This window comes from Electrona antarctica (assembly GCF_951216825.1).
Source record: "Electrona antarctica genome assembly, chromosome: 7".
Classification (NCBI taxonomy): domain Eukaryota; kingdom Metazoa; phylum Chordata; class Actinopteri; order Myctophiformes; family Myctophidae; genus Electrona; species Electrona antarctica.
The window spans coordinates 16,650,781-16,663,447 of record NC_136812.1 but is presented as its reverse complement, the minus strand read 5'-3'; the positions used below and the strand labels follow the sequence as shown (position 1 = coordinate 16,663,447).

At 45.7% G+C, this 12,667-nt stretch overlaps 1 protein-coding gene across 1 annotated transcript in view; it reads right to left on the bottom strand.

Moving 5' to 3' along the window:
- Positions 1-781: 781 nt before the first annotated feature.
- Positions 782-12,667, bottom strand: part of notch2 (notch receptor 2) — a 73,150-nt gene continuing 61,264 nt past the window's right edge. Inside the window, exons 25-35 of the mRNA XM_079506903.1 lie at positions 12,466-12,578; positions 10,942-11,480; positions 9,650-9,994; positions 9,080-9,219; positions 8,413-8,626; positions 8,179-8,266; positions 7,607-7,754; positions 6,761-7,083; positions 6,162-6,309; positions 5,212-5,309; positions 782-4,979 (exon numbers count right to left, since the gene is read on the bottom strand). Of these exons, the coding sequence (XP_079363029.1) occupies positions 3,516-4,979; positions 5,212-5,309; positions 6,162-6,309; positions 6,761-7,083; positions 7,607-7,754; positions 8,179-8,266; positions 8,413-8,626; positions 9,080-9,219; positions 9,650-9,994; positions 10,942-11,480; positions 12,466-12,578 (3,620 nt within the window). The 3' untranslated portion in view covers positions 782-3,515. The remainder of the gene's footprint in view (positions 4,980-5,211; positions 5,310-6,161; positions 6,310-6,760; positions 7,084-7,606; positions 7,755-8,178; positions 8,267-8,412; positions 8,627-9,079; positions 9,220-9,649; positions 9,995-10,941; positions 11,481-12,465; positions 12,579-12,667) is intronic.

Below are 12,667 nucleotides of genomic sequence, written 5' to 3'. Positions count from 1 at the left end.
ACAGCGGTTGCTCTCCACAGCGACCCTACTGTGACACCTGCTGGATTGGCGCAGCACTGCACTGATTGAACATGTGTGGTGTACCCTCTGGAGTCTGGGCAGTATTATGCGTGTCTTAAGTACCAGGTCTTATTACTTAACTTTAGACCTGTTAAGTTAAGTAATAAGCCCTGGTACTTAAAGGACCACTTCACCACTTTTCAACATCTCTTCATATAATTGGTCCTCACTAATGTTCATGATAAAACACCACCATTTTTTCCTACTCAGTCTGTGTCTCATAGGAGGGCTTTGGGCAGTTCGGACACCCGTCCACCAGTGACATCATCATTAGGCAGATTCTTTTTTAAACAAGATTTGTTTTCAAATATATTTAGATTGTTATTATCGTGAGAACGATGGCTTCAACTTTTGCATTGCAACTTTTCAGGAAAAGAAAGCCTGCCGTTTCTATTAGCTTGGATTCACCATCGATGATGTCACTGGTGGACGGGTTTCTGAACTGCCCACAGCCCTCCTATGAGACACAGACTGAGTAGGAAAAAATTGTGGTATTTTATCATGAACATTAGTTAGGACCAATTATAGGAAGAGAAGTTGAAAAGTGGTGAAGTGGTCCTTTAAGACACGCATAATACTGCCCTCTGTGTCTTATATAAATTCATATGAAATTAATTGACAATATATAAGGCATGTTGGGATAGAATATGGTGGCCTAAATCAGTCTGTAGAACCTAGAGTACTTGATCAGTATTTTATACATAAAGAAAGAGAGACAATGGACCTTAATCAATCTGAGAAGATCAGAATTTATTTCAGGAAGCACTTGATCATTTTGGTTTATTTCTATCAGACAGCTTTTGTTCTGTATTATTAAACGATAGCTCCTACCTTATACAAACACGAGGCCAACTACTTCATATAACATGTATAATATAGGATATTTATGGTTAACCGAGAGAGAAAGTACAATAAACATACAAAAATTGTTTATATACAGCACATTAAACATTGCCTCGCATATGCACTAAAGTGGAAATTACATGCTCTAAAAGGCTCTTAAAAAAAGGAAAACATAACAAAACAGTTTGATGACCCAATGAACTTTTTTTTCTTCTCCTTTTTTACAACTGCATGTAACTGCATATCAAACATTTTTTAGGTTAAGGCTCTTAAGTGCCATTAAGGGAATACAGAAGTAAAATAAGGAATTTGGTATATTTGCACAGGCACTTGGCAGACATAATGTAACCAGAATATTATCATTTAGAAAAGACACATTTGTATGTTCAACTCTTATCCTTGATAACAAGTCTACACTGTAACAGTAATCCAAAATAAGACTTTTCCAATTGGTTGTTCAGATACCAACCTGCAGAAATTTGGAATTTATTTGCATTTCTTTTTTGGCTGTTGTACACACTGTTGTTCCTTTTTTATCAAAAACAAAAGTGAAACAATGGATTGATTGTCAGTGGTTACAGAGCGGTCACACGAGGCTACGCTCAGCATCAAGAAGCGTGACATTAAAGATAAAAGGTACTCTCATTACAACAGTTCTACGAATATCATACACATCTGCAGACTTGGTTTATGAATCACACGACAATTACAAAAGGTGCACAGATAAAACTGATTGTAGTTAAGCAAAAAGTGATTACATGAATTTGGAAGAGAAAAACGGCCATTTCAAGCAAACAAAACAAGTACGAATTCAGAACCATTTCAAAACGGCAGAGAGGCGGTGTAAAAAACACAATAGTAACAGCCATTTTAGAGGATACAGAGGCATCACAGCCAACCCTTCCTCGGTAAAGAACTTCCTGTCATTCTAGCTGTATTTACACGATTGCTGTGTGCCACAATGCAATAACAATACTAATACTAACACTAACGTCTGTTTTTGCATAACGCTTCTCAAGCCTCTCGTTGAATATCTCACTTTGTCTCCGTCAGGTTGGAAACCTCTGTATGTACTTTCCAGGATTCAAATTCAAAAGTAGCCTCTCGACTAGCATCGGAGGCCACATGCATTTTACCGATAGACAGGCTCAAAACGTGTCGCTTGCGGATCTGCTACTTTTGATGCTTTTGTGTGACGCTACTGTGACGTACAGTATGATCAAGTGGTAGGGCATTAATTTAAGGGGGAAAAAGGGACAGCAACGACTTCGACTTAATGTACCCTCATCTCAACACATGAAGCCCCCTTACAGTGAGAGCCAAAGACAGACATGAGAAGAGTGCATCCGTACAGACCCTTGGTTTAGTTTTGAAATGATCTCTAACTCCTCTTATGTATTGACAATCAGTAACTGCTTCTTTAATACATGAACACTTGAGTACATACATGATGAGCACATGTTGTGGTTTTTCAATTGACTTAATGTGTACACATGATGAAGACCCACAACCCACTGTCCAGACACGGGCAGAGGGTATAACACGGGATGTACCGTAACTATTATAATTGATGCATTAGAAATACATAACATGTGTAAAAAAAAAAAAAGAAGAACCATTTACACCACAAGCTGAGAACCACATAGTGAAGAGAATGCATTGTGTGTGTTTGTAGTTCTAACCATACAATGGATATGAATACACTGCCCCACCTTTTAGCAATGTAAAAAAACAAAACAAGAACAAAATGTTATAGTATAAACATGAAGGCAACAACAAGGCAGTTTTTGGGAGAAAGTATAACATTAGCAGAACATGACCCATCGTATAAAAAAGTAGAGTTACGGTATAATTTCAACAAGGGAGGAAGTTAGTATTGGCAGGCCTATTATATTTAAACAATACTGGGGGGCCGGGGAGAGCATATAGCACATTACACAATTACATTGTCCTTCAGAGAAAATGTCATCCAAAACAATAAGGCTCAGCCCTGTACCACTGAGCAGAGCCACCCTGTACCACTGAGCAGAGCCACCCTGTACCACTGAGCAGAGCCACCCTGTACCACTGAGCAGAGCCAGACATCCAAGTTCCGTCATATTAACTTCCGAAGCAACAGTCTTGTCCTCCTCACAAGACACTGACTAATGTCTGATAAGCTTTTTCCTGGTGTTCCCTCCATAAAACAGTTTTGTCCTGGGTACCGAAGATGAGGCCAAACGGCCAAGTCCTGATGCAGAACAGAGGACTCCTGCTCATGATCAGAGGGACAGTATGAGGGAAAACCCCTACAGACCAAAATGCTTTCATGTGGACTTGGTGAAAGCTGACTAACCACACTTTTTTCTTTTTTTTTTTGGTATTCAGAACTTTTGATTTACCGTAATAGCCGTCAATACCCTATGACGAGTCAGAGACTATACACACACACTATTCATAAGTGCAAAGAAGAGAATGAAAACACGTAAAGGGGGGAGGTGATTGATTACCATATCAAGGAAGAGGTAAAATAATTGACAATAAAGACAGAGAAGAAATAGACAAGATAAGTGTCGTAGTTTTAACTACAAAGAACAACAGTCTGTCCTTGTGTGTTGTCCTCTCGGGCTTGCCTACGCAAACACCTGCATGTTTCCCCGCTGAGGCTGCTGGGAGGCCTGCTGCGACTGCTGCGACTGAGGCTGCAGCTGCACCTGCTCTGGAATGTGTGTGCGGCGCGATGAGGGCAGTGCATGGTGGGCGTTCCCCAGAGGGGTGGGGCTGGTGGTAACGTCAGACCAGTCCGAGTTGGAGTGGGGGGAGGAGGAGGACCAGGGGTCGGGTGACTCGGGCGACGGGGTGAGGTACGGGTGCTCGCTGGGTGGATGGGCCGGGTGCCCCGGGGTGGTGCCCTCTGAACCGGCCGTGGCGTAACTGTGCTGGGAGGGGGGAGTCGGGTAGTTATCCACAGGGCTCGGCATGGGCTGATAGGGGGGAAGCTGCCGGGATTGGCCATCTGCTATCCCGTGGCCGCCATGGCTGAGGGTGTGGGAGTGGGGGTGCTGGAGAGAGTGAGGGAGCCCATGCCCCATGCCCATCTGCTCGGGGATCTGGTACATCATTCCCGGGGTGCAGTGGAGGTGACCTGGCCCCTGCTGGGAGTGACTCTGGCTCTGGCTCTGTGCCTGGGACTGTTGTACTTGGACCTGGCCTTGCTGGGACTGCTTCATCATGGTCTGGCCACCGCCCGGGCCCGGGGCCATCATCTGGAAGGTGACGATGGGGGGCAGCTGCTCCCGGCTCATGGTGACATTCATGGGGGTGAGCATCGTGCCCTGGCCGTGGTGCTGGCTCATACCTGGATGGGATCCCCCCATCTGGTGTGGCATGAGGCCAAACATGTGGCTACCGTATCCGTGCTTGCTCATGCCCACCCAGCCCTGCTGCTGACCCAGCATGTGGCTAACGGGAGGCAGCAGAGGTCTGGAGGTGGGGCTGGCGAGGAGGGGAGGGGATTTGGCCGTGTTAGTGGCGCCACCTACGGTGTCGCCTGTGTAGGAGTGCGGCGATTCCAGGGAGTCGACGGGCGACATGGTGACCGAGCTCTCCGACAGCCCCCCTGCTGCCTTCGTACCGTTAGCGATGGCTCCCCCTGTGCCTCCAGCACTCACTCCTCCCGTTCCTGCGGCCACAGCCGGACCCTCTCCCCCGGCGGGCTTCTTCCTCCTCTTTGCCTTCATGTCCTTCAGCTCCTTAGCGCCTCCACCAACGCCTCCTCCCACCTTGGGTCCGCTCCTCCGGCTCTTCTTGCCCTGCGGCCCGGCGCGCATGCCGATGAAGCCCGCTCCGTTGGCCCCACAGACCATGGAGGAGTGGCCTCCGGGTCCGCCCATGTGGTTGGGGCCGTTGTGGGGGCTGTGGACCAGGTTGTACTGGTCCAACAGGCGGACGATGTCGTGGTGCATGCGCTCCTGGGCCGTGTCGCGGGGAAGCCGGTCCAGGTGGTCGGTGATGTCTCGGTTGGAGTAATGGTCCAGAAGAACCTGGGCTGCCTCGAAGCTGCCCTCTCTGGCAGCCAAAAACAATGGTGTCTCCTCCTGGAGAGAGCACATGCAAAGATGGACATGGACATGTTAGTTACATCGGGCCAAGGCAGAGCTACTTGGCTTAAGTTGGCTATCAGGTTTACGAGAGAAGACAGTTCTACTTTCAGATGGAAAAATAGGCCCAATACAGACATTTATTCTGTGTCAAACCATCAAGATATTAACTCAAATTAATTATTTAAAAAAAACATCATTAGTTGAGTGAAACACAACAACAACACACCTTGTTGTCTTGCATGTCACGATTGGCTCCGTTTTTCAGCAGCACCAGAGTAGCCTCCACATTATTGACTGCTGCTGCCCAGTGTAGAGCTGACTTGCCTGACAGGAGGAAATTGAAGAATGCACAAAGGAAGGAGGGCGGAGAGAAATCCATGTTAGCTAGTTAGCAAATTGTATCAGCAACAAATTGTCTAGTTGAAATCCACAGTCCACAATTATGCTGCTGCAAGTTTGCTCTCATTGTGGTTGCTGGATAAACTACAAGATAATGCAAAATAATAATAAGAGAATGTTGGCCTGGACAGATAAATACAGGTAGATACCTCATTGGCCACTGAAGCAACTCAGCATGTTATGATAAAGAATACTTTAGATGAAAAATGTGGGTTTTCATACCAAAACACCTTATCTTATGTAGATAGTAGCAGCAATGGATATAAAACAGAACAGAACTGTAGTCTCAGGTATTTATATTAGGACTCAGGCATATTTCTTGCAGTGCAGTTATGTCAAGCTGACCCAGCTAATATGGTGGTGGTGTTGACATACAGCCCCAGGGACCAAGGCGGCATCTACAGTACATACTGTATTTATTTGTCTATAGACCTGGAAGCCAAGTCCAGAAAGGAGCCACATTAGTCTCTACCTCGAAGCGAATTAAACCAAAATTCAATGCTTTTTTCAGTAACTTCATAACTTCTAAGAAATTCCATAAATTAGAAGAAAATAAGTAGTGAAAATAGCAGATCTTCAAGCTCACAACGCAGCGTGAAGCGTTGTGTTTGAGTCCCGGGAGAATGTCTAATTTCTGTTTTGGGTCACGGGCTAAAAAGTTTGGGAACCACTGAACTAAGACATGTAGACACTTAAACAATGCATCCAGCGTCCAATGAGAAAAGTAACAAACAGGGCAGATGAAGGAAGAATGATGTGTTAATATAGTTCCCTGACCGTGATCATCCACAGCGTTGATGTCAGCGTGGCAGTGAACCAGCTCCTCCACTATGCCCTCCACTGCCAGCCTAGCGGCCAGGATCAGAGGAGTGGTGCCGTCGTTCATGCGTGCGTCCAGCTCCGTCGCTCGGTTACGTATCAGGATCTGAAAGAAGGGAAAGCGAGATGGAAGGAGCGAGATGGAAAGATTAGATTGAGAACTATCATGTCTGTCTGACAGTACTCTATACAGTAAAGAAAATAGACAAAGACTAGATGTGAATTAATAGACCTATGTCATGGCAGCCATACTGACATTAAATAGCTGCCAATGATATGATACTAATTAAGATTCTGTTCCATTTAGTGAGTCTTGTCAGTGAGCCATGAATGAAACACAAGCTAAAGCAGTAATCATTTGTAACACCTGTGTTTGCCCTACTATTTCATGTCAATATGGTTGCTGTGAAAAAAGTTCTATTGTACGGTAGGAACTGGTCTAGTAAGCATACATTTTGCATACTATTACTGAACTGTAATAACAATGTTAATTCAACCACCAAATTTGATTTGAGTTTGTTCAACTTTGTTCATTCTTATTAATATAAGTCTCTCACCTGGAAGACTCCCTGGGCGTCGGCGGAGACGGCCGCGTGCAGCGGGGTTCTGCCCATGTGGTCCTGGGCGTTGGCGTTGGCGCCGGCGTCCAGCAGCCTCTTGGCGGCGTCCGCGCGGGCGTAGCGGGCGGCCAGGTGGAGCGCCGTCTCCCCCGTGCGGTCGGTCTGCGCTGCCAGCGTGGCGCCCTGGCCGATCAGGTCCGAGATGACGCTGGGGCCCGGCTCGTCGCCGCCGCTCTCCTCCTCCTCCTCGCCGTGCAGGCCGCACTCGGAGCCTCCTCCGCCGGTGCGCAGAGACGCCAGCATCAGCGGGGTGAAGCCGTCTGGGGAGTGGATTAGAGAGATCACCGTTAAGATGCCTTCTAAACCAGTCGCTCTCAAACCTATTTCACGGATGAATTATTTTGTGAATTGTCCATTAAGACCTGGAACACATCTGTGTGACTGTGTCACCTTAGTGCTAACCATTTTTATACTTTAGCTGTTGAAAAATAGCAGATGTACAAGCTCGTAGCGCGGCAACGAGTGCCGCCCTACGAGATTGTAGTTCTGCTATTTTTGAAATATTGTTTTGAAATATGTTTTTTTTTAACATATGTACATATGTATATTTTCAGATGGGAGTCGGCAGCCAATTACATATAATTTTGGGGGTCCTTAACATGAAATCACTGATATAGAAACATAGGTTTGTTTCAGGAAACTGTCAGGATTTAGAAGACATTTGTAGAATCTATAGTCTTAGGTCTCAGTGGGTTAAATGCTGGTGAACATGGAACACCAGCTCAGCGCAGACAGTGACAAAGCGCAGACAATGAAGAAGCGGCAAAAAGCAATGAGCCATACCCGGTCCTTTGACATTGACATCCAGACAGTCTGAGTCCAGGTCGGCCTGAGGTGGGGTGAGGCTGATGTCAGCGGCCTTGTGATGCTGTAGCGTCCACTCTCTGCGGTCTACTCCTCCATCCATGGGGAGCAGAGGCTTGTCTTCCAGCTGGCAGGGGGTTTAAATACGCTTTAGTACACATCCTGACCCCTCACTTCACACGGGACTGATTTTTACTCTCTACTGTATGTATGGGATAGAATAGAGGGTATGCGCATGCATAAAGTGGCAAATTGTGTGTCAAAGTGAGTGGCAAAGTGAGTTTAACGTTGTTTAATCAGACAGGCAATCAGACTTTTCTGTTTGGATGTATGGGCTGTCAAGGCCAGAACGTATTTTTTTGCCACTCGGTAGTAGGCGTTCCCGCATAACTTCTGGGTATGATGATGATGTCACACACATACCCTCTATATGAACTGGATGGATAGTAATGGTGTTTTGTTGTGTATTGCTTTTATTTTATTATTATTCTGTGAAGCGAAAGCCAAGAGTTCATGGATAGACAATAACGTTTCTGTTCTGTCTTTCTCACCCGCGGTTTCTTTGGCGGCACCTCCTCCTCCAACCATCTCTGAGTCTGGCCTCCATCAGTAATGGTCCCATCCTGGGTCTTGAAGTTCCTAAGCAAAGAAAGTCAGCGCTTTCATTTCAAGCTCCAGCATAATACTATAGATGCAACATCAACGTGATTGTTTTTTTATCAAACAAAGGTATAAATAGAGTACCAATAGAAACTCCTCATCCATCCATTCATCTATCCACTCACTTCATCCTTTCCATTCCAAAGTCATCCTGTCCGACAGGTTCTCTCCTCTTGTCATCGGTCTTGGCCAGGAAGCCGTCGGGGAACCAGAGCTTGCCGAGTTTGCGCTTCCTCTTGGCCGCCAGCATGCCCAGAACCAGGATTAGCAGGATGATCACCACCGCCACACCAATGAGGTACAGCAAGTAGTTGTTGTCCATCCTGGAGGAGGGTTCACCTGGAGAGGGTGGAGAGGGTGGGGCGGACGGGGATGCAGAGGACAGTTTTAAATACAGCATGATCATAGAGGATTATTTACATTTGAATATCGTTGCTGTCGGGTAGAAACCAGCTATTTTCAAACTCGTCGTTCAAACAAGCTAACTCCAACTTGTGGAGATAGCTGTTTCATCCATCATTGATTAGAATGACTAAGACAGATGGAAAAAGAACTCCACATTAATGGTCAAAAACCTCCTAACTCCACTGTGTTTTGGTAAAGCGATAAGGACACATTCAAGTATCTGTCATGTATAAAGTCACCATACCAAGTTACCAACTTTGATGTGTTTTAATGTTTTTTTGTACTATTATTATTTCCTGAAAAGTTAATATTTTGGACATAGCCGTTTTTCTGCCCGACAGCAGAGATATTTTTATTCTTTTTGTAGAGAGATATGAATGGACGTACTGTTGACGGACACCACGGGGTAAGGCAGCTCGGCCCTGAGGTGCTCGGCGGCGATGAAGGACGCAGCCTGCTCAGCGCTGGACAGACACTCGGAACTCTGGGCACACTCGCGGTTATCGATCTCCAGATACACCGTAGATCTGAGTGAAGACCAAGGAGAGGACACGTCAATCTCAGTCATTTGATAACATGCAGTAATAATGAAATTGCGTAAAAATAAATAAATTCCCACGCAGGATAAATAAATGGAGTTGGTAACAACAGATGTTCAGGAGGCGGAGAAACAGTCTGTAAAGCGCCGCATCCAGGAACCAAACTGAAGCGTCAGCTCCAGCTAAAGTGGAACAAACAAAACTCTCTTTTCTCTCCTACTCTCTCTCCCTCTCCCACTTCTCAGGGTCCTGCTGGGAGTAACAGTCCACACACGCTACAAAGACGACACACAACCTCCTCCCCAAAGGCTCCAGGGTTGGCGACCCCCTCTGGAACCCGCAACCCCTCCCTCCTTCATTCTAATAAAAGAATCTTAATGGTGTGTTTCTTCCGATTAGTGAAAGGTATCCATCTTACCCGATGACCTCCTTCTCCAGCTCCCGCTTGCCCCTTCCCTTCTGAGCCTGCACGCCCATGGTGTCTTCGTCCAGGGCGTAGTAGGGGTACACCATGGGCTTCTTGTCCATGTCCAGCTTCACCCTGAGGTTGGTGTGGAGCAGCGTGCCCAGGGAGCGCAGGAAGTTCCTCATGTCCCCGAGCAGCTCCTCGGGCTGCAGCAGCACCACGATGACCAGGGTGCCGTCCACCAGCCTGGGCGGGGTGTCCCCGGAGCAGTCCAGGCCGTCCCAGCCGCACGCCTCCGTGTTGCAGCTGTTGTCGCAGATGCCGTTCCCGTAGTGGTCCGCGCAGTACTTGTCATATCTGGCGAACGCGGAAGAAGAAGAAGAAGAAGAAGAAGAGAGTAGAAGGATATGAGGCATGTTTCTTTATTAATGCCAGAGATCCATGGCATCGTTTTGGATTTTAGCGTTGGCAATTCAAAAATATCAGATATGCAAGCTTGTATATCAGCTATTGTACATCTGCTATTTCTGAACATTTTAGAAAAATCTTGAAAGAGTTTGAAAACCTTTGAATATATTTGAAATTTTTAACACAAATGTTCTCTTCTGGGGTCCCTCAGATGGGGGTCCGCGGCCAAATATATATCAATTTGGGGGTTCTTGGCACAAACAAGTTTGAGAACTACTGATTTTTTATTATTTTTTTAATGTTCTGTTTATTCATTTTTTTAGTTTTTTACAATATAGCAGTAAATTGAGAAATACAAACAGAGTAACAAATACAAAAAAACTTAAACACAAACAACACACAAATTCCAAAACAAGACAACCAAAGAACATTCAGAACAAAACAAAACAAAAAAATACATATATATATATAAAAATATATATATATATATAAAAATAATAATAATAATAATAATAATAATAAACCCACTCCAATATAGTCAATGTACAAAGCAGTTCTTGGTCACAAACATCATCCAGACAAGACAGGTTGGCTAGTCAGGCGACAGCTATTCAGGTTCAATCGGGGGCACAAGTGTAAGGCAGTCAACATGAGATAGAAAAGGCTGCCATGCTCTACTGAATTTGGAGATTGAGCCACGCAATGTAGAGAGAACTACTGATTTAGAAGGCATTTGTAGAATCGGCCTCAGATCTTAATGGGTATTTTCTTTTTATTATTTTACATCCAGTATCAAAATTAAATTAAATTACCATTTCGAAGATCTGTGTTTTTGTCAACTGCAACTGTGCTTGATGCACAATCCTATTGTCAGTAAATTGTTAACCAATACTTACTTGCAGGTGTAAGTGTCCTGGCACTCGAAGCTGTCAAAGAGGCACCCAGAGTTGTCGCAGTCCTTGTCACAGCGTCCGTTCCTGAACAGCTCCCAGCACGGCACGTGGGCGGTGCAGTTGACCCAGGGCCTCTCCCAGTGGAGCGAGCAGTCCCCCCCGTCCCACTGGCACTGGTGGTTGTTGCACTGCGGGTCGCACACCTTATCCCCCGACCTCTGCTCGCACTCCACGTAGGGGCAGGCCGGGGCCGGCCTGGGGTCCAGCGCCATGTGCTCGCAGTGTCGCCCCGAGAAGTGTGTGGGACAGCGGCAGCTGTACTGGAGCGACGGGCTGGAGGAGGAGATGAAGCAGGTGCCTCCGTTTTGGCAAGGCCGCCCCTGGCAGCTCTGCGCGTTCTCGCAGTGCGGCCCGCTGTAGCCCGGCTGGCACTGGCAGTGGAGGTGGCCGGCTTGTGACTCGACGCAGTGCCCGCCGTTCTGACAACGCAGCTTGGCACAGTTGTAGCCTTCCATTTCGCCGCAGTTGAAGCCAGTGTAACCCTATGGACATTATGCCATTGTGTTAATGTAAAACGTATAGTGTTGCTGAAACTGCGAGTTTAGCAATTAATTTGTATTCATTAATGCTTTACAAAATTAGTTTGCTGCACATGACAAAACAAAAGAAAAGAAAACAGCTGTAGATTGTAGTCTAGTAGTCTATATCAAGCGTGTCCAACACAACACGGCTTATCAATGTCTATCATACCTGGGCTATGGTGTGTGGCCCTCTGAAGCAAGCATGATAATAAGAAAGGTAGTTCAGTTAGTGGTGTGAAAACAGGCATTTAGAGACAAAGATGTAATACACAGGAGGAGCATATTCATACAGCAAAAGGAGCAGAGAAGAACACAGAGGCAGTAAGTCACTTCAGCACGTTATGACCTGCGTCAGTATGGTGTTGGTTTATATACAGAGACATTCACAGAACAAGGAAAACCAATATTCTTGGTTATACAATGAATAGTGAAAATAGCAGATCTACAAGCTCACAATGCATTGCACTGCATTCACAAAGTAACAAATGTAACTCAGGTTCTATGTACTCTTTCTGACCGCTGTTTTCAACACCATGCACATGTATTGAAAAGAAAGAATGAAACAGGGTAAAGGCACAGGAGTAGTTCACTCAAATAATTAATTATTTTCTATCAATTATACACACCATGAAACCTTGATTACCGGTACACATTTTTTTGGTTTTTGGTTTTTTTGCATTCCTAAGCCAATAATTTGATGACTGGCGGAGTCTCAATGGAGAATCTGCAAGTCTCTTACCAGATACTCTGCAGGTCATCAACTAATTGGCTCAGGAATGCGACAAGAATTTAACAAATCTCTGTGAATTCAAGGTTTCGGGATGGGGGGGGGGGGACATCTTTTTGGGTGAACTACTCCTTTACACTACAGTGGTTAAAAGTTCAATGAAAAAAGAGGACAGGGAGGACTAAATAGAAGAAGTAGAAGAAGAAGAAAGTAACTTACAGGAAGACAGGTGCAGGTGTAGCCGTGTATTGAGCTCATGTTCATGGAGCAGGTGCCGCCATTATGGCACGGCTTGGACAGACACAGGTCCACCATGGACTCACAGTGACGGCCTGTCATGGGGTGTGACAAAGACAAACAGTTCACACAACAACTCATATGCTATTTTCACCATTAATGTAAAATAGTACACGGTAGGGTT